The 24,396-nt window shown below is 38.0% G+C and overlaps 1 protein-coding gene across 8 annotated transcripts in view; it reads right to left on the bottom strand.

Annotated features, from left to right (window-relative positions):
• The window catches only part of LOC108045446 (cAMP-specific 3',5'-cyclic phosphodiesterase), a 122,198-nt gene that overhangs the window by 69,995 nt on the left and 27,807 nt on the right, over nucleotides 1–24,396 (bottom strand). For 5 of the 8 annotated variants that reach the window (XM_044461320.1, XM_044461323.1, XM_044461324.1 and 2 more), the window contains one exon: nucleotides 6,204–7,384. The exons of the other annotated variants lie outside the window; for them this stretch is intronic. In XM_044461320.1, the coding sequence (XP_044317255.1) occupies nucleotides 6,204–7,345 (1,142 nt within the window). In that variant the 5' untranslated portion in view covers nucleotides 7,346–7,384. The remainder of the gene's footprint in view (nucleotides 1–6,203; nucleotides 7,385–24,396) is intronic. 8 annotated transcript variants of the gene reach the window in all.

Here is a 24,396-nt window from a genome sequence, read left to right as displayed (position 1 = left end):
AAATACAAATTTGTAATAGAAAAATGTTTCTTAAATTAGTTAGTTAGCAGCGAGCTGCATTTTTTAATTACTCTCTTTAGCTTTTGGTCAAAGCCCAACCGGGATTTTAAGCTAAGCACGAGAGCAGCTTAAACATAAAGGGAAACGCAAAATGGAAAAGGGAGGTGGTCAAAAAGTCAGCGGTTAGCTCAAAAAAACAGGTAGTCAAAATCCTGTACCATTTCATAGAAAACTGTGTTGCGTTATTAACGGGGAATTAAGATTGAAAACTGAAGTTAAAAAAAAGAAAAAGTTCTGTATTATTTTTTTATTTGCATTTTTGAACTTTGTGATGAAAAATAGCTGCCGAAATGCTTTGCATTTGTCAATTATTTCGCGGCAAGTTTTCTCTTTTTTCAATTGAATTCTTCTTTATTTTTTGTTTTCCCATTCCCGGAAATGTATATTAAATTCCCCAACTCTTTTGTTTCTGTCCTTTTCTTTTTAATGGTTTTGTGTTTATTATCATTCCTTCTCATCCAAAGGGCTCACCTTTTGTGCCTGCTTCTGTTTTCCGCTTTTTCTCAGCATTTTCCCATCTCGGATTGCCTTTATCTTAGGGATATACTTCAAATGGCCATCCGAGATGCCTGTCCCGTCCCTTTTCTTCTTATAAGATGGCCTTGCAAATGTCACACGTGTCTTATGCGTAATATTCGTAATGTCAGCATTCAAAGCGGAAAAGCGCTCACAAAAAAAAAAAATGAAAACATGCATAAAATCAAATTGCATTATGTTGCATCGACTCGTGCAATTAGCTTAACTCACACTTCATTTTCATTTTATTTGCTTTGCTAACTATAAACCATTCCAGTTTTTGACAAAGTTAAGTAATTAATTAACGCTAAAAATGGCTAAGGGGCGTAATTTATAGTTGATTTAATGCCTCCTAATTAGCATTTATGTTTGTACGGTAGGCCCTTTAATAAGTCCCCCGGTTTTGGTCGCCCATTTATTAAAATTATAGGGGATTCCATTTTGTCAAAGAAAATAGACCACCACCAACTGCAAATTAAAACAAATGGCAAACAAATATTCAAAAATATAGCTTAGGTAAGTTTATCTGAAATTTAAATCAAAATAGCATCAAAACTATTTTAAAAACTTTTACATTGCTTCGTTAAATCTTAAACATAGAGATATTTTTCTATTAAATTCCTAATTTAAATACATTTGTATTGATACCTTTACATTTATTTGTTATCAAACATAATTTGAAAATTAATAGTTCAGTGGGAGTCAACCTTTTATGTTAATTTAATCTGTTAAGTAACTAAACAGCTTGAAACAGAAGCATGAATAATTAAGGAGTGCAATTTAATAACTAACAACAGAGTTTTATTTGGAGCCTCATTTTTAATCAAACAGCTCCACCAAATTTATGAAGAAAATGAAATGGACCACTGGATGAAAGCCTAGATTACGGAAACCCACAAAATTAATGAGCTGCGTACAGACTTTCAATAATATCCTGACTAAATTGAAGGACTTGCTGGGCCGTTTTCATCTCTTTAGCTGAGCAAATATACCTTCATTAGCGCCTGAAAGTATGCAATACTCGACTGAGAATATGGAGAGGGGAGGACGAAGAGTTCCCCACCCGAATACAATATGCAAACAACGGCACGTTTTGGCATGCGAACACGGCCCATCTCCTAACTCTCTAAGTCCCTCTTAACCACTTTCTGCCCACACTTTCTCCCGCGGGAAAGTAAAGAAAAGGCGACTGCCAGCATCTTTCGCACTTTCCGAAAAAAAGGAAAACTTTTCAAGCCTCTTAGAGGCTCTTTTAGGGAAACGACTGTCAGATGACCAGGACACACAGAAAAATTAATCAGGGGTTAGTAAAGGCAATTACTAATGAGCAGAAAAGTGGAAGTTCTTAAATATTAATTTGAATTAATGATAATGTAAGTTAAATAAATAGCATACTAGTTTTAAATCCTATATGATTCAACACTTCACTTTGCATAGATAAATCAAATTGTTCATAATTTTTGCGTGTGTATGTAAGTGGTTGGCCTAATGGATTAACTGTAAGGTTAAATTCAGGGTTTGACCGACACGAGTTTAAGGTTGAACAGTTTAATTAACAATTTCTTGGGAAGATTGATTGACAGAAATTCAAAACAATTTTGAGGCCTGCAACAGGGAAACACGACCCAAAAGTTAATGGCAAAGTGCTTAGGAGACTGCCATCAAACTAAATATTGATTTACAACCTTAAATCGCCTTGAGTCCTTCGTTTGGGTAATGAATCTAGGGATTTATTGCCATTTAAACGTATTATCATTATTGAAGGCATTGCAAATGTAATTGAATCTCTCTTAGAACTAGTTTTAATTCCAATTCCAACTTTGACACTCATCACATTTGAAATGCTTGCCACTTTACCAACATAACTTTGGGCCACTTAAATCATTTATTGCACAACTTTTCTTTGAAAAATCCCCCAAACGCCTTTTAACCCATGACAAACCCGACGGCAAACCGAAATGGCCCGCTTTCGTTGGGGGAATACCCCTTTTAAAGTTGATAAAAATGCGGGCTGCGTCGCCGAGCCGATCCCCTGATAGCTTAAAGATTGGAGTATAATTTATATAGACATTAGCCGGGGCTTGGGGCGTTGAAATTTTCAATTCATTGCGAGCCAAACCACCGACTTTGACATGGCATATAAATGAGGAGCACCCCCAGGACTTCTCGTCCTGCCCCAAAAAAATTCCCAGAGAAATGTATACATTTTGTGCTGTGTTATTTTCTTCTTCTCTTCTTTTTTTTGTTTTTTTTTGTTTCTGTTGTTTAGCCTGTTTGACTGGGGCAAACAGCAACAATAATAAACATTTCTTCTCGGACCATTTGTCTGTGTGTTTTTAATAATAAATAAACTGTAAACATAAGTCACGCATACAGAGAGAGAAAGTTGAGCCTTGAGCCTTCCCTGGATTTATGAGAGGGGTCAGGGGTCATGGGGGCGGTTGTGGCCAAAGCTATGCAAATGTTGCGGCCTGCCTGCGAATCTGTCTGGATTTTAAAGGCCCCCCTCTCCCCACCATCCCCTAAAAAACAGACACACACACACAATTCCCTTCGCCCCCCACTACAAAACTTCACTTTTTGGTTAATTCCTAAGGGAATTTTTGATTCGGGAATTAATGTTATGACTAAAGTGGGCGACCGACTTGTTGGCCAACTGATAGGAAGCCACAGCAAAACGGCAGGCTCATCCCAGTTCTCAAGACGATTTATTCCATTTTATTCACTGGCTTCGGAAGACCAAATAAATAACTGTGTGGTTTAGTTTTTAGCTGGCTTTCTTAATGGGAAACTGAAAATACACATAAAACACATATTCTTAAGGAATCTTTATTGAGACTTTTTATGTGAGCAGCAAAAGTGACCCAAATCTTGCACCGCTAAGCCCATAACTTTTCTTACAGATATCCGAATTCAAAGTGGCATACCTCAAAATGATTGTGGTTTAATTCCCTAAAAATCTGCATTCTCACTTTTTTTGTATTTTTGGGTCGATATTTTCAACATTTTAATGATGTTACCCCTTTCAAAATTTCCGAAAAATGGTGAATGCTGAAAAGTGACCCAAATCTTGCAGTTCTTAGCCCATAACTTATCTTACAGATATCCGAATTGAAAGTGGCATACCTTAAAATGATTCTGGTTTAATTCCCTAAAAATCTGTGTTCCCACTTTTTTTTGTATTTTTGGGTCGATATTTTCGACATTTTAATGATGTTACCCCTTTCCAAATTTCCGAAAAATGGCTTTGCTGAAAAGTGACCTAAATCTTGCAGTTCTTCGCCCATAACTTTTCTTACAGATATCCCAATTCAAAGTGGCATACATCAAAATGATTGTGGTTTAATTCCCTAAAAATCTGTGTTCCCACTTTTTTTTGTATTTTTGGGTCGATATTTTCGACAATTTAATGATGTAACCCCTTTCAAAATTTCCGAAAAATGGTGAATGCTGAAAAGTGACAAAAATCTTGCACTTCTAAGTCCATAACTTTTCTTACAGATATCCGAATTCAAAGTGGCATACATCAAAATGATTGTGGTTTAATTCCCTAAAAATATGTGTTCCCACTTTTTTTTTGTATTTTTGGGTCGATATTTTCGACATTTTAATGAATTTCCGAAAAATGGCCTTGCTGAAAAGTGACCTAAATCTTGCAGTTCTTCGCCCATAACTTTTCTTACAGATATCCCAATTCAAAGTGGCATACCTCAAAATGATTGTGGTTTCATTCCCTAAAAATCTGTGTTCCCACTTTATTTTGTATTTTTGGGTCGATATTTTCGACATTTTAATGATGTTACCCCTTTCCAAATTTCCGAAAAATGGCTTTGCAGTTCTTCGCCCATAACTTTTCTTACAGATATCCCAATTCAAAGTGGCATACATCAAAATGATTGTGGTTTAATTCCCTAAAAATCTGTGTTCCCACTTTTTTTTTGTATTTTTGGGTCGATATTTTCGACATTTTAATGAATTTCCGAAAAATGGCCTTGCTGAAAAGTGACCTAAATCTTGCAGTTCTTCGCCCATAACTTTTCTTACAGATATCCGAATTCAAAGTGGCGTACCTCAAAATGATTGTGGCCTAATTCTCTAAAAATCTGTGCTCTCACTTTTTTTTGTATTTTTGCGTCGAGTTTTTGTTTATTTTAGGAATTCCAATATAATATTATTTTTATTTTAAGGGTTTGTTTTAATTGACAGATGACGCGTCCTCAATTTCTCTTGAAATTTGTTTGCGTTTCAAAAATAAATATGCAAATATTGGACAGCAACTGTCAACTGGCTAATCCCCTCGATTCCCGCCATAATTTTTTCTTACGCATCAGTTATTTTGTGTTTGACCATTAGCGCGTATAATATTTCATAGCGATTAATTTTCAGAAAGTACAAACACACGCACCATTTTTTTTATGGCCTTATTGGCATTTCGATTTCTTCGCCTGCAATTAAATTTAAATACATCTAATGGACGTAATTCCAATAATTGTTTAACTTTCCCTTTCCCAATTTCCTTTTGTGCTTTAAATTTTCATGGCTTGGCAGCTTCAATTACCCCGCCACATCCTTCGTTCCTTTTCGGGGTTCATTAAAATTATTCTCTTTATTTTCGTATTATTTTTTTGTGTGCCTGCTGTTATTAATATATATATATATAGAGTACATATATATAGCTGCTGTCGCTGCCAGAAAGAGAGGGTGGCAGGCGGCGGGAAAGGGAGAGGGCGACAGTTCAGGGTACGAAAAAATTAAAAACATTTAAATTTAATTATACGACTATGACAAACAATTTTGGCATTTTGTCAACGTTTTTCGGGGGATGAAGACTTTTCTTGTGACATTCTCTGACTGACGGGAAGCCCCCAGCCACCCACCTTGCCACGCCCCCCATGCGGCTCGCCCCCAGACAATTTGCAACAACAAGTCAACAATTAGCAGCGAGTTCAATGTGCCATCAGAGTCCAGGACATGGACAAGGATATAAACAAGTTCATTAGCAAAAGGGGGTTTTGGGTGGCAAATCAAGGGGGTTAGAACAAGGGAAAGGTCAAGGGTCGAGTAGTCCTTTGGCACGGACACTTTGAGCCAGCTCAACGGACATATTTCGAATTTAGTCAAAAGTTGGCGGAGTGTCATAGAAATTTAGTTTATTAAATTTCCGATTAAAAAAACACCATTGTGTTTAAAGTAATTGTTGTGGGCCTTAAGGGCCAATTTTTCAATGTCATGTTAAGCTTCTAGTTTCATTAAATTAAATTTATAATATAATGTTAAGTATTTGAACGACTAATATTTATAGGGTCATACGAGTATGTAAGCAACTTTAACTGCAAAAACCTGAAAAGGCGAACTTTTTATCGTCATTTTTGTTTTGCCGACTAACACATTTTAACTACAACTTTGCCTCTAGTAAAAACCTAACATGACTTTGAGAAATCGATCCTAAAAAAGAGATTTTTATGAAGCACTTTAAGCACTTTTAATTATGGCTTTTAAGTGATAAGCTTTGGGGTCTCTATGAGTCTCAAAACATTTGTAGGATTAAATAAATTAAATATAAATGAAAATCCATTAGAAATTGTATGATAATCATGGGCCTTAATAAATGATTATTGGAGACTTACCCAAAGAGGTCCGAATCGCTGCCTGGGAAGCTGATCCTGGGCGAGAGTGGCGAGCGTCCTTGAGCCCTTTTGAGCATATCATGCAGGCCCGGCGGCGCATGGATGGGACTCAAGATGGTGATCTTCCGGCTGCCCGGCGGTGCCAGGAATCCCCCACTCAGGGTCAACTGGGTGCGCATCCCAGCCGACGAGGAGCTGCTCTTCATCTCGATGGTCTCCGCCGACTTGGAGATCAGTATGGAGGACGACTGCTGCAGGCCGAGCTTGCTCATCGACAGCTGCATGGATCCGCCGGTGGCCGAGCTGTCCACCAGGCTGCCCGTGGAGGCATCCACACCGTGTCCCACTCCACTGCTGCTGCTGGGATCATCGATCTGCGTGGATGCACTCCGGATGCACTTCTCCGGCCTCGAAGATCCTCCCGATCCCGAACCGGTCACTCCGGCCGCTGCCTCCGAATGCGCCGATGTGGAGCGCACAAACTGCCGCACATGCTTCTGGTGGGCAGTGAGGAATCCATGATTGCCCTCCGGCTGCTGGAGGAAACTCTGGAAGCGGGTCTTGCTGCTGGAGTTGCTGCCCGAATTGGAGTTCCCTGCCAGATTGCTCGAGCCACTGGCTATGAACCGGGTGCTGCTGCTGCTGCTGGTGCTCGTGCTGGTCCGCTGCTCGCTGCTGGTGATGATCGAGGTGGAGCTCTGGGCCTTCAGCTGTTGGGCCAGGGATGCCGCTGCCGCCGAGGTCAGCATTTGGGTGGCTCCGGTCGAAATGGTGGTGGCCTCGCCCACAATCGTACTCGACTGCAGACTCTGGCTGCGTGTCGAACTGGATATGATCTTCTGTTGCACCTGTTGTTGGGTCAGATTCTCCTGCTTTTGTTGCTGTTGTTGGATTTGCTGCAGGCCACTGGTGCTGCTGCTCATCGAATAGGATCGAGTGGCCACCTTGGTGGTGGAGCTACTGCTGGAAGTGGAGAACTTCTGGCTCTGCACCAGCTGCTTTTCGGGGGATCCCAGCTCCAAATCGCCCATGGAGCGCACCTCGTCGGGATCCACTTCACTCGGTGTGGTTATTATGTACTGTGGCGGTGGTGCTGGTGCTGGTGCTCCTGCTGCACCACCATTTGTATTCTCCTGGGACATTTTTCTAAAATTTATTTGTTTCCTTTTTTGCGCGCGTTTCTAGGGAACAGAATTTATGCTTTTAATTTGCCTGCACGAGTGACAAACACTCACACTCTTGCCTCAATGCATTGCATACATTCTTTTTTTTTTTTTTTTGGGGTCACGGATGAATAGTTTTTGGGCAGGGATGTGTTAAAGCTGGGCTAATTAAATGGCACAAGTGGAATCTCTGCGTGTCACAAATGGGGGGCAAATATGCCCCAACTTTGTATTAAAACATGAGAACAGAGCCAAAGCCACTGCACAAAAGAGACAGATTTTAATTAGGGACTACAAATTCATTCGAATTTTGGCTTTGAATACATTAAAGAATTTTACTGCACTCTACCTTGTAATACATACATTCAATTCTTGTGAAAAGTAATTATCTGGATTTATATTTAATTATATTAAATATGAATCGCAAAGCCAAAAATATTGAGCAAAGAGAATAGGAATTTTTTAATAAGAAGACCAGAAATTCCTTTGAAAATTTACAAAGCACAAAGTTTGAAAATATTTACTTATGCTTAAATGTGGTTGATATTTCCTTCCAATTAGTTTAACATCAGGACACAAAGCCAAAAACATCGAGTAGTAAAGAAGACATGATTTAACTTTTTCTAAACCAACAATTTACTATAATATTCACAAAATATTATCCAATTTTCTTTTTAACACCAAAATTCTTCAAAAACTTATGCCACTATTTCGATAACTTTATAATATTAGTGTATTATAAAGAGCATCATTAGCTGGTTGAGTTAATTGGCACTAAGTTTGCACCGATTTTCACACAAACCTATATGAAATCATTGCGGTAAACCTCATTAACGAAGTTCGTGTAGCATTTCCCCAGTGGCAAAAGTTTGCTTCGAACTCGAACGCAACATGTAGTGCTCGCCCGTTTTTCGCCCACCTCCCAAAAAATTTCCCCCCTTTTCGCCTTTGGCGAATTTTTCTTGTTTTCATATTCCTTCTTCTTTTTTTTTTGTTGGGTGAAAATTTTCGTTTTCCCTTTTTTTCGCTTTGTTTCAAGCGTTGTTTTTGCACTCTTTTCGGAGCGTGGCTTTTTTCGCTGGTGTGGCTTAACAAGCTGCATAATTAACCTGTGAACCGTGACCGTGACTCTGGCCACGCCCCCTTGCCAATTTAGCCGCCCCTGGTTTTTCGGTCATCCCCCGTTAAGTTCCAAGTTGCCATTGCACTTTGCAGAAAAATTGGAAAAAATATTTAAAGCTTGTCTTGTAAGTAGGTACTTAAAACAGTTTCTAATCTTGCAATAGCAGCTGGTCAAATATTCATTTGTATTTTTATCCATCAAATAACAATAAATAAAAGGCTAATTAAAAAGTTCCAAAGCTAATTTAAAGAAGTTTTTAACATTTTTGTCAAAGGGAACCATATTCTTTTTCAGTTTTTCATGTATAAGTAAATTTTCAAGCAATTAAAGCGGTTTTGTGTTTGTTACTTTAAAAAACGAACTATGCCCCACTGCTAAAAGCGTTTTTTGTACGGTTTACTTTATTAAATAAAATGACTTTGACTGCAGCTGTGATTTTTTGCAGATTCTATTCCGGTTCTTGTCCATTTCCCCCTAGCTTTTGACTTCTCTTTCGATTTGGATTGAAGAGAAACAGAAATGGAAAAAAAAGGAAAAGGGGAGAAAACCGGAATTAAATGCGATTTTTCAGGAGATTTCCGCGGACCTTTATCCTTATCCCTTTTTATTTTCCATGTTTAACGGGAAATCCAATCATTTTCAATTTAATTTCATAAGCGGAAATGCATTTACTATAAAAAGGACAATTGGGGCTAACTGAAAATCATTGCAAGGGTCCTAATATTTGATTGAGAAGCACAAATATTTTAGTTATAGATAAAGTTTCAAATACTACAATTACAGCTACAAATAAATGTGCTTAAATGCTTGACTTCCGCCTTCAAAATGCTAACTTTAACCTCATTAAGTCACCGATTTGCGTAACCGTTTTCACTTTTTCGGCAAGTCACCCAAATTCCCAAAATTGTTGGACAATTGAAGGTCGGCACTCGTTTAGTTGCAATGACTGTCACATAACAACAAAAAGGGCAACAAAAGGACACAACCAACATCTTGTGCAACAGTCACGCACACACTGGCAAATCGCATGCAACACACACATACACAGACACACACACAGAAAAGGATGTTACAGCAATTTTATGCAAATGGGTACCTTTGGCTTGCCTAGTTGCCTGAGAAATGAACGACAAAACGACAACTCACACTGCGAAAAATAATTTATAAAGATGAAAATTATTAAACATTTGTGATTTTAAAAATTACAAAATTGTAAAAAACTTTTGATTGAGAAATTAAAGCTTTGAACTAATGCATCATTACAATAACATTACTTTACTTCTAGTAAAACTATAAACAAATTAATTAGCAATTATGAATTGAATATTTTAATAAAATATAAAGCCTACCAAAATGTAGTTCTTAAGAAAGTTTTTTAGAAAAGATGATTTCATATATAACTATTTTTGTTGACAGTATTTGATGCCTTATTTTGCTTAGTGTAAAAACTGGAAAGGAGTAGGGATTTGCCGTAGGCAGAATGCTCGTCTCCCAGGATTCTTCGCCCAACTAATCTTTCTCCTTCTCGTTGACACTTTCCATTATTTTTTTTTTTTTTTGGGGCCTGGGCACTTTAAGTAATTGCAATTCGAGCGGAAAAATGAGGGACAAGAGAGTCAGGCCAGTGAGTTTACTGTGATTCGATCAACTCAATTGGCCGCAATCGCCGCAGTTGCACCAGATATTTCCCCCACACATAATAACGCTTTTGCAATCGATGCGATTGTATATTACCTAGTTCTGTTACTCATTCGCAGCGTTATTTATTACACCTCATGGAGTGCATATTTGATTTGATTTGCCCGCTTCACTCGTTGCCTTTTCCGCCGCCAAACAATTGAGCCGGTTGGAGTACAAAACAGGGCAACAACGGCAACAAAACCAATTTGCATTTACAGCAAACAAGGCGAAAGCAATAAGCTGCATGTGTTGATTGCCACGCCCCCACCGCCCCCCATTCGTGGGTGTATTTTCCAGTGTGTGAGTGTATGTGTGTGTGTGTGTGGCATAGTTAACAAAGGCTTTCCTCCGCTTTCCCTTACACCCATACACATGTCAACATCATTAGCCATATATCAACTTCACTTTCAATGCTTGCCCAATGAATTTTCTTAACGTTGGGGGCAAAAAAAAAGGAGGCCAAGCACAATGGCTTTAAATTTCCAAAAGTTACTACATCTTGACTTTGAGTCGCAGGTAAAAAAATGGATATTTCCATTGTTATAATTTAAATAGATTAGATATGTTGAGCATAGGCTCTGAATTAATTCACTGATTAATAAAAACAGACAAAATATCTTGAGATAATACACTCCAATCTAAACTTTATCCCAATATAATCTTTATATTTTAAAATATTACCAAAGGGATAATGTCTGGTTCTTTAACTTCTGAATAAATCAAGCACAACTAATTAAACAGAAAGTCTATTTTATTTTGTATTTTTACTGCCTCATCCTTTTTGGCCGAAAGATTATGAAAGAGCTGCTGAATGGAAAGGAAATTATTTAGCCTTCAACCTGGTGGCATTTTCTTTACATTGGATGGGGAGGGGTGTAAAAGTGCGGGGGGGGGATGGATGGCTTAGAGGCTGCATCGCTGATATTTACCAAATGAATTTCCTCACACACACCTGGCCAAAAGCAATTCGCGGCCAAGGTCAGCATGCATTAAAAATAAAACCACCTTAAATTGACTTTGATGGCGGTGTCAACCGAGAAAAGTGCATTATAATGTACTAAAAAGTGCGGAACAACCCACCGTTGACCTTTCTAGAATTCATTGCCTACTTATTGGGTAAGCGGGAAATGGAAAATGGGAATTGGAAAATCCATCCCTTCATCCATCCAACCAACTCAATTAACGTCGTCAATAATGCACTGTAATTGGAACAATTTTCCACTGGCGTAATTGATACGGAACGGTTATTATGATCGAATTGGATCGAATCAAATCAAATCGAATTAATGTAATGGCCCAATGTTGTAATGGGTGGAAAATTTTAAATTGCTTATAGTCCAATTAAATATCTGAAGAGAATTTTAACTCGATTTCTAGATGGTTAGGAAATTACGGCTTAGCTAAAGTTCACAAAGTTTCAAATTTACTTTAAAGTGTTATGAAAGATAGCCATAAAACTGATTTAACTCATCACTGGTTACAGAAAATTTGAAATTTATATTTTTCACTTATATTTTAAGAGTAAGTCAGCGAATAATCTAAACACAATTTGTCTCTATTTCGTAATAAAAGGACTTTGTGTCTCCTTTGGTCATTGAGTTAGGATCAGCCGCCGTATTTCGCTTTGCCCCGCCCACTTTTCCGGGTTTTCCCGCCCAACCCCCGCCGGCTTATTGCATCATTGTGTGCTCATCATGTCGGACTAAGTGAATTTGGCTGGTGTAACAGAATTTTAATGCATTTTCCACATAGCAATGGATGGATGGATGGATGGGCGGATGGCATGGGGTTTCCACCTCTATTCTAGCGGAAAATCGAATTTTCCGAGGAACAGGCAGGTGGAAAATATGGATGCCGAAACGGATGCACCACTTACAACGGCTAATTTGTGTGAATCTGTCAGCATGAAACTTTTTTTTTTTTTTCGGGGGGGGAAAATGTGAAAAAAGAGCTAAGGGAAAAGCGGGGAAAATCCGGGACGATGCAAAGTGGCAGTCGGAAAAGGTCAGAGAGAGGCTACTTTGTGCTGGCAATTCAATCAAACTTCCATTAATAATGGAACGTGGTAGAGAGCACTGAAATGTTAGAGGCTTGAAGTGTTTTCCATTTCTCATAGCCCCACAAAACTTCACCCACCACCCACCACCCACTTCCGGCTACATTACTTAAGCCTATTTAAGCTGACAGGGGGCGGGGGGCGTGGCCTGGGGTTACACGACAATCAAAGACACAAACCGAAGACCAAATTCAAAGCCAGGAAAGGAATTAAAGACAGGGAAAGCCGAGCGGAAAAACGAGATGCGAGGCGGGAAAGCTGTTTTCCTCTAAGAACTTGGTCTAACGTCTAAGCCAAGTAGAAATCAACACGCAGCCACACACAACTTTCACCGGGAAAACGAAACAACAAAATAATATCACAAAGCCAGGTATAGAGAAACAATTTAAATACATATCACTGCAGAAAGGTGACCCCAAATTGGTATAGAGAAAAATTTAAATACATATCACTGCAGAAAGGTGACCCCAAATTGCTCTCATTGGGCCCTTTTTTGAGGTTTAATTTTATAAAAGTGTGCATTACATTTTTAAACTTTTTTATTTCCAATGATTTACGGTGATTTACAGAAAGGTGACCCAAAATAGAACTTCTTAGTTCATAATATGGGTCATCTTAATCTGATTCCAAAGCGGCATGACTCTAACCATTGTACCACGATTTCAAAATGGTATACCCCAAAAAGCAAGTGATCAAATTATCTAATACTCTGCATTTAAATACCTACACACTCACAGTTTATTGGGATAGCGTTCCCCGAAAAAGTGGGAGCAAACAAGGCCCCAGGCGAAGTGGCAAGTAAAAGTGGCGAGCACAAGATGTGGTGGGTTAATGAGTGGTTTCTGGGGTCGTCGACAGGTTTTCCAGATGGGAAACTTCGACTGGGTGGGTGGTTCACAGGTCGGCTGGCCATAAATTTGCTTAATTTATTTGTGCGTGCCCTCGCTTTAAAATCGACAAATTGGAGGTTCGAAGACAATGAAGTGAAGTTGCCACTGGGTCGCAACCGAACCACAAAACCAATTTGATGACGACGAGGATGGGGTTGGGGTCTTTCTGGCTCGAGGGTGGTGGCTTTAAGGTCGACAGCAAATATGGGAGGTATTTCTCAGAATACAATACACAGTGTGGTATATAGTCAAAAGACTACGCTTCTTGCCAATGACACACGCCAAAGTTTAAAGTTCAAATTGCAAAATCGGAAAATGGCATAAAAATGCCAACATGCATTTTCCATTTAGTTGTGCCCGCGAGTGACAAAAAATATATTAAAAACCACTTAATGTGGTTCTGTATTTGGTATTTGGTCAGAATGAAAAACTGCCTTTTCGGACCATTATTTATTGTTCTTTTTCTGGCTTATACGTATTTGCATTTATTCACCGCGATGGATTTTTTTTACCCCCCGGTCGTTTGTGTTTGTTTAAGGGTTAATGCTATCAAAATGCTGAGCATCAAGGATATATATCAAAATGAATAATAGGACAGAAGTGTAATTAATTTAAAGTCAATTTAACAATTTTCATAAGATGCCATTTACTGAAAAGGGTTTAATTGATTTCCTTTTTGGGCGCACCCAAGTTATGCATTTGGATACCCAATTTTTAATTGAAAATAACCAAATCATTTTAATTAATTTAAATTTATTCGGTGCCTGCCAATCGATCTATAGCCCACTTGCCGTTCATGATAGTTGCCATTAATTTCCATAATAGAAACATTTGCGAGCGGCAAAACAACTTCTTCACACGCAACTCCCCCGCCTCCTCCCCCCTGGCCAACCACGCCCCTAATCAATCAGTCATTCAGCCAGTCAGTCATCCAACCCCACGCCCCCATTTTCCAGCTCCATCGAGTTTTTCCGAATTTCCCGCACACAAAAAATGAGTTGAGTGAGAGGTGAGGTCACAACGTGGCATGCAACATTTCTCGGCAAGCAGGTTAACAATTGAGAAAAGCGGCCGAATAAGAATACAGCTACAATCACAAAAGCTGACCCCAAAAAAAAAAAATGTGAGTTTTTCCGGTAAGGGTGTGGGGTTGGAAAAATGTCGAGGAAAATGCAAAATCGATGGGCGAAATTTGGACTGAACAAGAGCTTTAAAGAGAAATCGGGCGGTTCAAGTTCGCCGTGGGCATGTGTTGATCTTTCCCACAAAAAGGGGTATAGCTAAGGGGGATATCTTGTGTCTATCACACACACACTCACCCACACATACACACCCTTGCCCACACAACAAACACTGCCACACACACACATTTGCAGGCGACGCATTTCAAACATTTGCCTTGCGAAAGGGAGAAAGCGGTCTGAAATGAAAAGGGGTCAGAGTCAAGCCTTTGTGGCAAATTGTCCCAGGTACAGTAAACACCGCGCAGTAAAGAAAAATCTTTACAAATATTAACATTTATGGGTGTATCAGTATGTACAATAAAATGTTATGACTAAACGTTTTGAAGTGTGTTTTATAATATTACTAATTTTAAAACCCTGAGAAATCAAAAATTCTGACAACCATTGATTTTGAAAAAAAAAGCATCTGTTTTGTGAATAATTTTGCCCCTAAGAATATATTTATGGTGCTGTTTTTTAACTTTTGCTATTATCTGACAGGTGTATACTTTCTCATTGTTATTTTTTATAGCACCCCCTATAAACAGCTAGTGCTCGTTAGCGAGTGCCGCCTGTGGTGACCTTATCAGGTGGCTGGTTGAGTGGGAGCCTGGACAGGTGAATGTCTGCCTTTGGCTTTGCTCATTTTTCCAGTTACTGCTATCAAAATATTTATAGGCACTTGAAGCTCACACATACAGGTCCGTAAATTGTTTGGCAGTTCCCTCATTTTTGAGGCGATTTAACATTTTCCCCTTGACTGGAACTCGGACTCTCCGGGGGTTTTCCCGCTGCCTTTCGAGGCAATTACATAGTAATTCATTGAATAACAAGGAGCTGAGCAAATATAAATATGAAATGAAGAAAATACCGATTTCCGTTGTTTAAAAGTGAGCACAATGCTGTTGGAAAATGCGCAGGTGATGGGCGGAGTTTTCCCATTTTCCCCGTATGCTCCACTGGCCAAAAGGCGAATGACAAGCGGTCGGGCGAGATGAAAGCGAAAGGCGAAGACAAAGAACGAGACGGCAGAACGCTGCCACGGGGAATGGCGAAAGACGAAAGGTGAAAGGTGAGGGAAAGTTTGCTCTTGTTGTTTTTCCTCTTCTGCCACGTTTGTTTGCTTTTTGTTTCACTTGAAGCGCTTGGCTTATGACCCAAGTACAACTTCCTGAACTGATACTGTTTCTTTGTTCATCTTGTGTTTTTTGTGCTCACTCATGTTTCATTCAGCGAGTTGGCAGCCCGGCTTTAAATCTGAATCTGAAAGGTAAGCACTCCTAAGGTTTTTTTTAGGCAAAGGTTGAGAAAGGCTTTAAGAAACATGAAATGGAGCCCCTTTTGTAGGTTTTATTTTTTCAAGAATCCAAAGAAGTTGTTCTTAGTTCTTTTTGATCATGCTTCTCGTAGCGAGTTGGCAGTCCTCACAAATCACTTGTTCAGTATTAAGTTCCATATTCTTGGGTAGCAGAAAAAAAAATATTTGTTTTTATTCAATTTAAAATATTTAGAAACTTTAATTCAATTTGTAATGTATTAAAATATTCTTTAAAGCACAGTGCAGAAAGCCATTCATCTAAGAAATCCTTAAGAAATAAATATCGAAGCAAGTCTACCGACCGGAAAATTGAGCAATTATATTTATGAAAGGAACATGAACAGATTGTGGAATGGGACAAAAATAAATGTGTGGAAAATTCAAGTCCAACTTCTGCATCTCCATTTTTCCCTCAAAAAGAAATGAGATTGTTTGTTTATTTATTTTCATTAGGTTTCCCTGGCAAATGCTACCACTAGAAGACTGCAATGTGATTTCGTATGAACAAATTGGAAGCTTTTGTGTAATATATTCGTCTTGGACTTTTTTTCATCCCGAACTTTTAGTTTATTTTATTATTTACCTTTTGTCATATTTTCTCCATGGTTTATAGCATATATGTATAGGTGTGTCCTTTTTTCTTTTTTTTACTTCTCTTCTTTTATTCCCACTTCACATTGTCTTAGATTTTGTTCACCTTAATCCGCTTTTCCATTTTCCCCGCCTCAAATTTAGTTTTTTCCCCTCTTCTTTTCTGTGGCAACATTTCATATTCTTGTGCTGTCTGGTCTTCTTCTGCTTTTCCCGTCCTCTGTTTATGTTTCTATGTCAGTGAGCGGAATTTTCATTTGCTCTTTGGACACGCCCCCATTTCCCGACCTCCTCTTTAACCCTTGAGGGAAATGGCTCTTTGTCTTGTCTCTGGTTTTTCTCGTTTGTTCTTTATGTTATGTGCGTGCTTCATTTAAACGTGAGTGGGATTTCTTTTTATTGGAATTATTAATTGCTCACCTTTTTTAGCCCGATAAAACCTAGTGCTAAAAGATGAATCTAATAAGTTAAAGAGCAAGTCACTTGACCAAAATCCATTTTCATTATTCATCTTCGTTATTATCTATATTTTGTTTGCATTCATTTATTTTCTGTACCTCATATCTTTGCCACCTGTTTCTGCAATCTGCATCGCAGGTGGAGAAATGAGAACGAGGCTGACAGCAGTAATTAAATTATGAAGTGTTTCAGCCACATTTATCCATGCCTCCTCGTCGGAAACACTTCCTCAGCATGTCAATGTCAGGGAGGCGAAACAAGAGCACCTTTCCTACTAAATGTTACAGTTTCTTTATAAAAAGATTAACTTTTATTTAACAAAAAAAAGTAACTAGCTTTTGAAAAATTAAAAATTTAAATTAATTTTTAAAATGGGTTTTATATAAAACGTATGAAATGTATTGAAGGTGTTTAAGGTGTTTAAGAGTGTAGAACAACTTTTTTTTCAAAAGTAAAAATATAAAATGTTAAAGTACATATTGAAAATAATACATTAGTCTTAAGATTTCATTTACTTTCGAACAAAATGTTCAAATCCATATATAATCATTAAATACCTTAAATATATATTTTGTAATTTAATCTTTGAGATTTTGGTCAGTGTTTCAGCAGTTGTTGGTGTAGTTGTTATTGCTTGAGTGCTCAGCGAGCTGGCAACACTTATACATCAGACTTTTTCGCCACACAGAAGCACAAACAAAAAAAACCAGAGAAAGGCGGAAACGGAAGCTGTTTGAGCTTTGTTAAGGGAAGTGGCAAGGGTTGCAGGAAACGCGGGTGGGTGGAAAAGCCCGTGTGAGAGCACACAAGCACCCCCAAAATACACAAACAAAATATTCATACAAATTAGGAGGCAAATTACACACGCTCACACACACACACACACACACGCTCGAGGGTCAACTAACGGACCCATTAGAAGGGGGGTGGGTTGGCAAATGGAAATGGAAAATGGGGCCCTGGGAAAACAGGTGGAAAGCCCAGGGGCCATTCGACAATATGAAAACTGATTTGTGCTCGTTATTGTTAACGATGTTCATTAAAAAAGTTATTGTGTGGCCGGGAAAACGCAAGAAAAGCAAACATGAAGAATTTTCCCGGCCTTTGGTGATATCATAAGGAAATATGAAGAGTTTACAACCGGCTTAATGGCTCAGGGAAAAATATGAACGACAGGTGTTGGGCGGTCGACATATATCCGCCATATAGAACATTTTGTCAGCAAATGACTAAATGGGAAAAATTAATAAAATACTTTGCCAAGAATTTAAAAATGACTTTGAAAACAAGGTTTTTATCCTACAAATGATATTCAAATTGTACCTTTATTTCATACAAAATATTATTATTTAAAATAAATATAACATATAAGAACAATACCCCTTTAATTTTGTGAAAATAATCTTCGCTATATCTGCAGTCAGGAAAACCCTACATTTGTTTTGTTCTAACTGAAGTGTATTTACTGTCATCCTTCTGCCAACACACAAAGGTTTTCAAAAAGCCAAATATGCTGGCGGCTATGTTGGTAGACAACCTGTTGACAAAAATTGCAGGAGCATCTTGTTCCTCTAATACATAAATACCGTCAGCCCAGTTTATTCGAAGCAATTTCCCCTCGAAATCAATATGAAAGCCAAGGGAAACCCGCAACAGGCAGCTTAAAATAACAAGTGAAAGGACGAGGCGAAAATACCCTGAGGTGAATTAAAGAAAAAAGAAAATAAACCTGAAATTGTTATGAATAATGTCTCAAAAATTCATGTGGCAACACATCAAATTTTCCCATTTTTTTTTTGCGACAACAATGAAAACACGCATTATGCCGACATGAGCTTATTTTAGAATGTTTTATGTGAAGTTAAAGCCAAACCAGAATCACAAATAAAATGGTTAAGGAGAACGAAACAGGGTACGAAAATTTAATGTGCTTACATTAATGGGAAACTAAACAAAAAACCCCTTATAAGTTATAGAGTAAAATATAAAAATATTTTATATGATATAAATATAAAGTGGATTTAAATTATAAAAAATAGTTAAAGCCCCAGTACCTGTACAGTATTTAATATAGTCATTAATGAAAAGGTTTTCCACTGAGAATCAAGCCGCGACCCGTGAGTAAACCATTTTTCTTATTGCTTTTTTTTTTAATTTCAAGCGCTGTCATCTGGATCCCGGGTTATCTGGCCAACTACCCGTTCCCTGCAGCCATCAAAGAATTCTTGTCAACAAATTCCAGCTGCGCGGAAAACCAGCCACCACCCACTATCCCCCCCGCAATTTTCCGGGCAACTGTGACCCTCGGTAAAACGTGTAAAACTTGATTAGCTGCCAGAATGCAATGACAGCGATAGAGAGCCTAGAGCTCTTGTGCTCACTCCTCTTTAATGAAATACATATCCTTCGAGAATGAATCGGAAATCTGATCTGGTTAAAGAAATACTCTTTTGCCATTTAATATCACCATTATAATTATTTTGTATAGTTCTATTAAGCAGTCCCAATATAATGTTACGAAACCCACTTTTTTAATAGTTATAAAAAATTCCTTTATGCTTATTGAAGCCAGAAGACATATGTAATCCCATCAAACGGGGAGTGCAACCAATGGCATTTGCCACGCCCCTTTTGCTACCATGTTAAGGATTTGACGTCCGTTGAATGTGTTTTTTCTTGTATTTGTTTTGCTTTTTTTCCCATTGGCATTAAGTTGTCAACATGGCAACACAGTAGGAGACAATGGGGCGGAGAGCAAATATTTTGCATAACTACAAGCAACTGGAGGGGACAAACAGGAACAGGACCAGAAACTGGGACTGGAACTGGGACAGAAAGGGAAACATCAGCAAGGACGACGGTCGAAGGACGAAGGACGAAAGACGAGGGAGCATCGAGTGACAGCCAGTGAAACTGTCGACTTTCCGTCAATCGTTGCCAATTCGATGACTAAAAGGGAAAGGCTTATAAACGAATACACAAAAACTAAAATCATAAGCTAATTAGATCATATGTAATTTTAATATTGAAAGTGAAAAAGTATTAATACTAACAAAATTTTATTTGATAAGAGTATATTTTCATGATTTATTAATTGAAGCAAAAATGTGACGTTGGTAATGTGGCAAAGCTACCATCAAAACATTTGTATATTGATTTTGTTGCCTATTTGAAATGCTCATTGCTTAAAGCCAAAAAAATGTAATCATATTTAAAAAGATCTCTCTTTTAATATTATATTTAAATGTAAGATGACGTGAAACTTATGTTTTCAAACAAAACTATTATAAATAATTTGTTAATAAAATAATTTCTAATAATTATTATTGTTCTTTATTACAATTCTGGTTGTTTTTTATTTGAATCCAACATTTTTGTGAGTGTAGCTTCGGCGGCGGCGCTTGACATTTGCCAGGCACACGCTCTCACGCGCTCTTTGCGAAATATGCGATAAGGATAATAAGCACACACATAAATATAATGCGGCCAAAGGATTGCCGCGTGTGTGCGTGTGTGTGTGCGTGTGTGCGGGTATCTGTGCGAGGATGTGGCCATGTGTGCGTTGGCATTAAGCGCATCAACGTTAATGGCTCCAGTGGAAAGCGAGAGACTCACGGACTCACGAACTCGCCCACTCTGAAACTCCGGGCAACAGTCAGCAAGGACATCGCATCGCCTCGCATTCGAGGAGCTTAGTGATCCCAGCTAGGAAGTGGACACTTAAAGCGCCCCCTGGCGGCGGCGTCGGGGAAAGTACATCCCCGGGCGAAACGAGCACTTCGCCATTGACATTGCGCCGCGAAGCAGTTTTCGAGTACGCTCAATATCACTCATACGCACTGTGTGCGCCCCAAGAGGTAAATACGGTTATTGTTGCCTGGTTTTCTCTTTTTAATCACTTACGCTTTGTTTGTCCGAAAATAGAATGTAAACACTGTTTGGAGTGGAACACAAAATCTATTTTGTTTGACTTTCTTAAGCAAACAACTAGACACAGAATTATTATTTATACAAAAATGATTTCGTTAAGGTTTTCGTAACAAAGAGAAAAAACTATAAAAATTCCCATTCACCTGTTACTATTTATTAAAATGATTGATTGTTAAACTGAAGCAATATGCATATCCATTGGCATATGATTACTGGCAAAACCAATTATCGGCTTGTTTAATAAATTTTATATTAGAATTAATATTTCATCAAATCCCCTTATTGAGGCTATTAATTTATAATTGCCAAAACAAACAATAAAATATTTGTATAAGCAATTTTAAGAGACCAAAATTGATTTCTCTAGTTATCAAGAAGGTGGTACTCGCAAATCTCTGGAAAATATAAGCCACACATTAATTCCGTGTACATTTAATTGCCAAAATTTGCGTCGCAAATGGAATCGCTTTACCGCACAAGTAGAGCACATTGGGACCGCTTTTCCCCCAGACTTTTCCCGCCTTTTCCTTGGATTTTCCTTTATGCCCGGTTAATTTGTTTGCCGTACCACTTCCAAGGTCGCAAACACCACGGAGGCGGCTAAACTTTTCCACTGGTCAGGCAAAAAGCGACTTGATTAGGCGACATAAAACAAGTTAATGACAGCGCTCATTATACCGTCGCAGCTGCTTAAGGAAAATCCAGCTTTTCCACGGGTTATACACACGTCATTAATCATGTAAAATATATGCTGTTGCTGTACTTTAACTACTTTTACGCTCTTTAACTTTGAAACCCATATCTCTTGGAAAACGAATGAAAAAGAACTTCGAGCTTTCCAAGAAAATGAATGGCAAGCAGAATAATTTATTCATTTTATATTTGCCACTTATCATATCACAAAAAACACTTTAAATCACTTAAAAAGTTTTAATGACTGACTACTATAAAATATATTTTATTTTTTCAACATTCAATACAAAAAAAACGAACTTTAAAATTGAGAAAAAAATACACATGACTGCACAATAATTGATACAATTTAAATAGCGTATTAATGCGTTCAAGATAAGCCTCCTTGTAGAATTATTTAAAAATCGAAAGAATGTGCGCTTAAAAAGGTAATTTATGGATTGGTTTCCCGCAAGAATTGATACATTTTTGAATACGCTGCCGGCAGTCAAATAAAAAATAAAAGAGAGTTGGGGGATTCCCCCAACGCAACCAAATAAAAATGATGAAAGACTTTTGTGTTGCGTTGCGTATACTTGATGAAAGAAAGCCCAATAAAATGTAGGCAGAAAGGCATAAAAGCTGCTCGAATAAACAGCGTGCGGCGATGAGCCAATGAGCAGTGGAAATGGGAAATGGAAAATCTAGGCATCGGGCATTGGGAGAACCGAGAAAAGTTTCCACCTCTTTGCGAAACTGCTGCAAGTGCCATTCATTATTAAATCGAATTGACACGCGTCCATTTTCCTCCTATCCACCTTTGCTGCATATTCCGGGCATGATCGATGAGGTGAAACCAATGCAATTACACTTTTGCCGTGCGAGAAAAACTCGAAACTTTTATTTCGGCTTGAGATGGGCAAAAACAAAAACTAAAAAAAAAAATAAAACCTCCTTCAAATGCATTTTTTAACAGCCCTCGCTCTTTGGCATTAGAATCAGGGAAAACTAAAAGTAATTTGCGGCTGGCAAAAGTTTTGTTTTCGAGTAGTTGCAAATGGAGTTCATTTATCATAGAAGAAAGGCGACCAGAGTGGCGAACAGCATTTGCTCAACTTATTTGAGTTTTTGCTTAGTTAAAAACATTAAGTCTGGCAGTGGTGGATGTTTTAGAGATTGCTGAAAGCTATTCGCAACTATTTGGGAGTAGGATAAAATGTGTGTTTAAGTGGGCTACTTCATAACATTAACTTATCACTATCCATTTTAATTACGTTCAACTTTAATTCGAAATTACATTTATAAATTTAACAACGTTTATTTAAAACCATTTTAAAGCAATTTCATTAATAATCTACTTGAATATTTATTTAATCTACTTGAATATTTATTTAACATTGTGAGCTTATCATCAAACAAATATTTTTGTAGTAACCAAATAAACCATTGATTTTTAAATGAAATAAATTCAAAATAATAATAAATTGATTAATACCTTCCTATTTAATATCCAAATATAATACCAACATTCTGTTGGTAGGCATTCGACCTACTTTTCAGTGGGATTTCCCTCCAATTGAGTTTTTAATGCTGCCCTAAAAATATTAAATAACGGGGAATCACCCGCTGATTAAGCTGCCTTCAAAAAAAAACGATTTTTATCGAAAGGCCAATAGAAGACCATTATTGAATTTGATTGGAGTTCCCTTTTGCAACTTTCCTCGCTTCCAAATTATAGATGCCCCATGGGGGGCGTGGCAGTGGGCGGTGGGTGTGAGGCAGTTGGTAGCATAGCAATCATAACGTAACATGCAAAAGGCCAGCGAGACAATGGGGCACATTCGACCCCCTTTTAACCCTCGACCGCCGGTTTCGATTGACACGTAAACAGGGCTAAGCGAATCCACTCGAGCAGAGTGAAGTTGTCGACGTGTGGTTGCACCACCCATTGCACCACCCACATCCATCGCACCACCGGCTGTCTGTAATTGAACGCCGGGAAATTGCTCGAGACCAAAGCTCCTGCTCATAATTGCCTTTTCGTCCTGGCACGTAAGTTTGTGAATATGCAATACAGTGGGTCGAGAAAATTACTATCGCAAAATTAGCAATGATTTTCCATATATTTTATTCTATATCTCTTAAGTTTTTTATACGTTTTTCTTCTCATGAAACTATTAAATAACAGCTTTTCTTTTGACATTGACTTAGCTATGCTTTGTAGCATTACCTAATCAGATTGTTTCGTGTTTAGTGACAATGTTAAATTGTATTAATTTGTTGCCAAAATGTCGCTGCCCAAAAGTGTGCTAAGCAATTTATTTGACTGTCACGAACAATCGTCCAAACAAACTACAAATATTGCAACTATCTTGTATTTCAAACTATCAGGCAAAATGTACAGCTGTTCTTATTTAAAGTAGCGAGTCTATGTAAAATCCTCTTTTTAGTAATCGAACTATACATTATTTAAAATTGTTTTAAGTTAAAATATTAAAATAACTGAATGCTTTTTTCGGTATTTTTCCCACTTGGTTAGTAGATTTTTCTTTTGCAAAAGATAAAATATGTTCCACACCAAAATAAATCTAGGAAAATAAATCTAGTTAGCATAAGGTAACCGCACTGTTTAAATAAAATTGTTTAAATTATTATCATTGTGCATTCAGTAACAAGTGCCAGTAAAGAGTGGACAAGTAAGTTGGAGTTGGTCAGTTGCCGTCTTAATTACATGACCAACGTGTTATTTTGTTGCCACCGGCAACGAAACGCAACGGCAACTTTAACATTTTACATTTTCCATCTGGCACTTTGCCGCATTCCTCCACCCTTTCTCGATAATGCAAAACTTTCGCTTAATTCAATTAAAGCAGGAAAGTTGCACTCGACTTTGTTGCATTTACAGGACTCGGTATGCCTTATCTGGTCTCCTTGTTTGTGGCAAAAACTTGGCAATTATTTGCATCACGAAAGTCGAGATCTACGCCCACCACTCGGCATGTCCTGTGTGGCCAGGATATGGGGACAGTGGATTGGACTTGCCACATCGATTGATGGAAAAGGATAAATAAGGATTTCGGCCTGATTT

The sequence above is a fragment of the Drosophila rhopaloa genome, unplaced genomic scaffold (assembly GCF_018152115.1).
Source record: "Drosophila rhopaloa isolate 14029-0021.01 unplaced genomic scaffold, ASM1815211v1 contig_3, whole genome shotgun sequence".
Taxonomy (NCBI): domain Eukaryota; kingdom Metazoa; phylum Arthropoda; class Insecta; order Diptera; family Drosophilidae; genus Drosophila; species Drosophila rhopaloa.
This window is presented reverse-complemented; position numbering and strand designations above follow the sequence as displayed.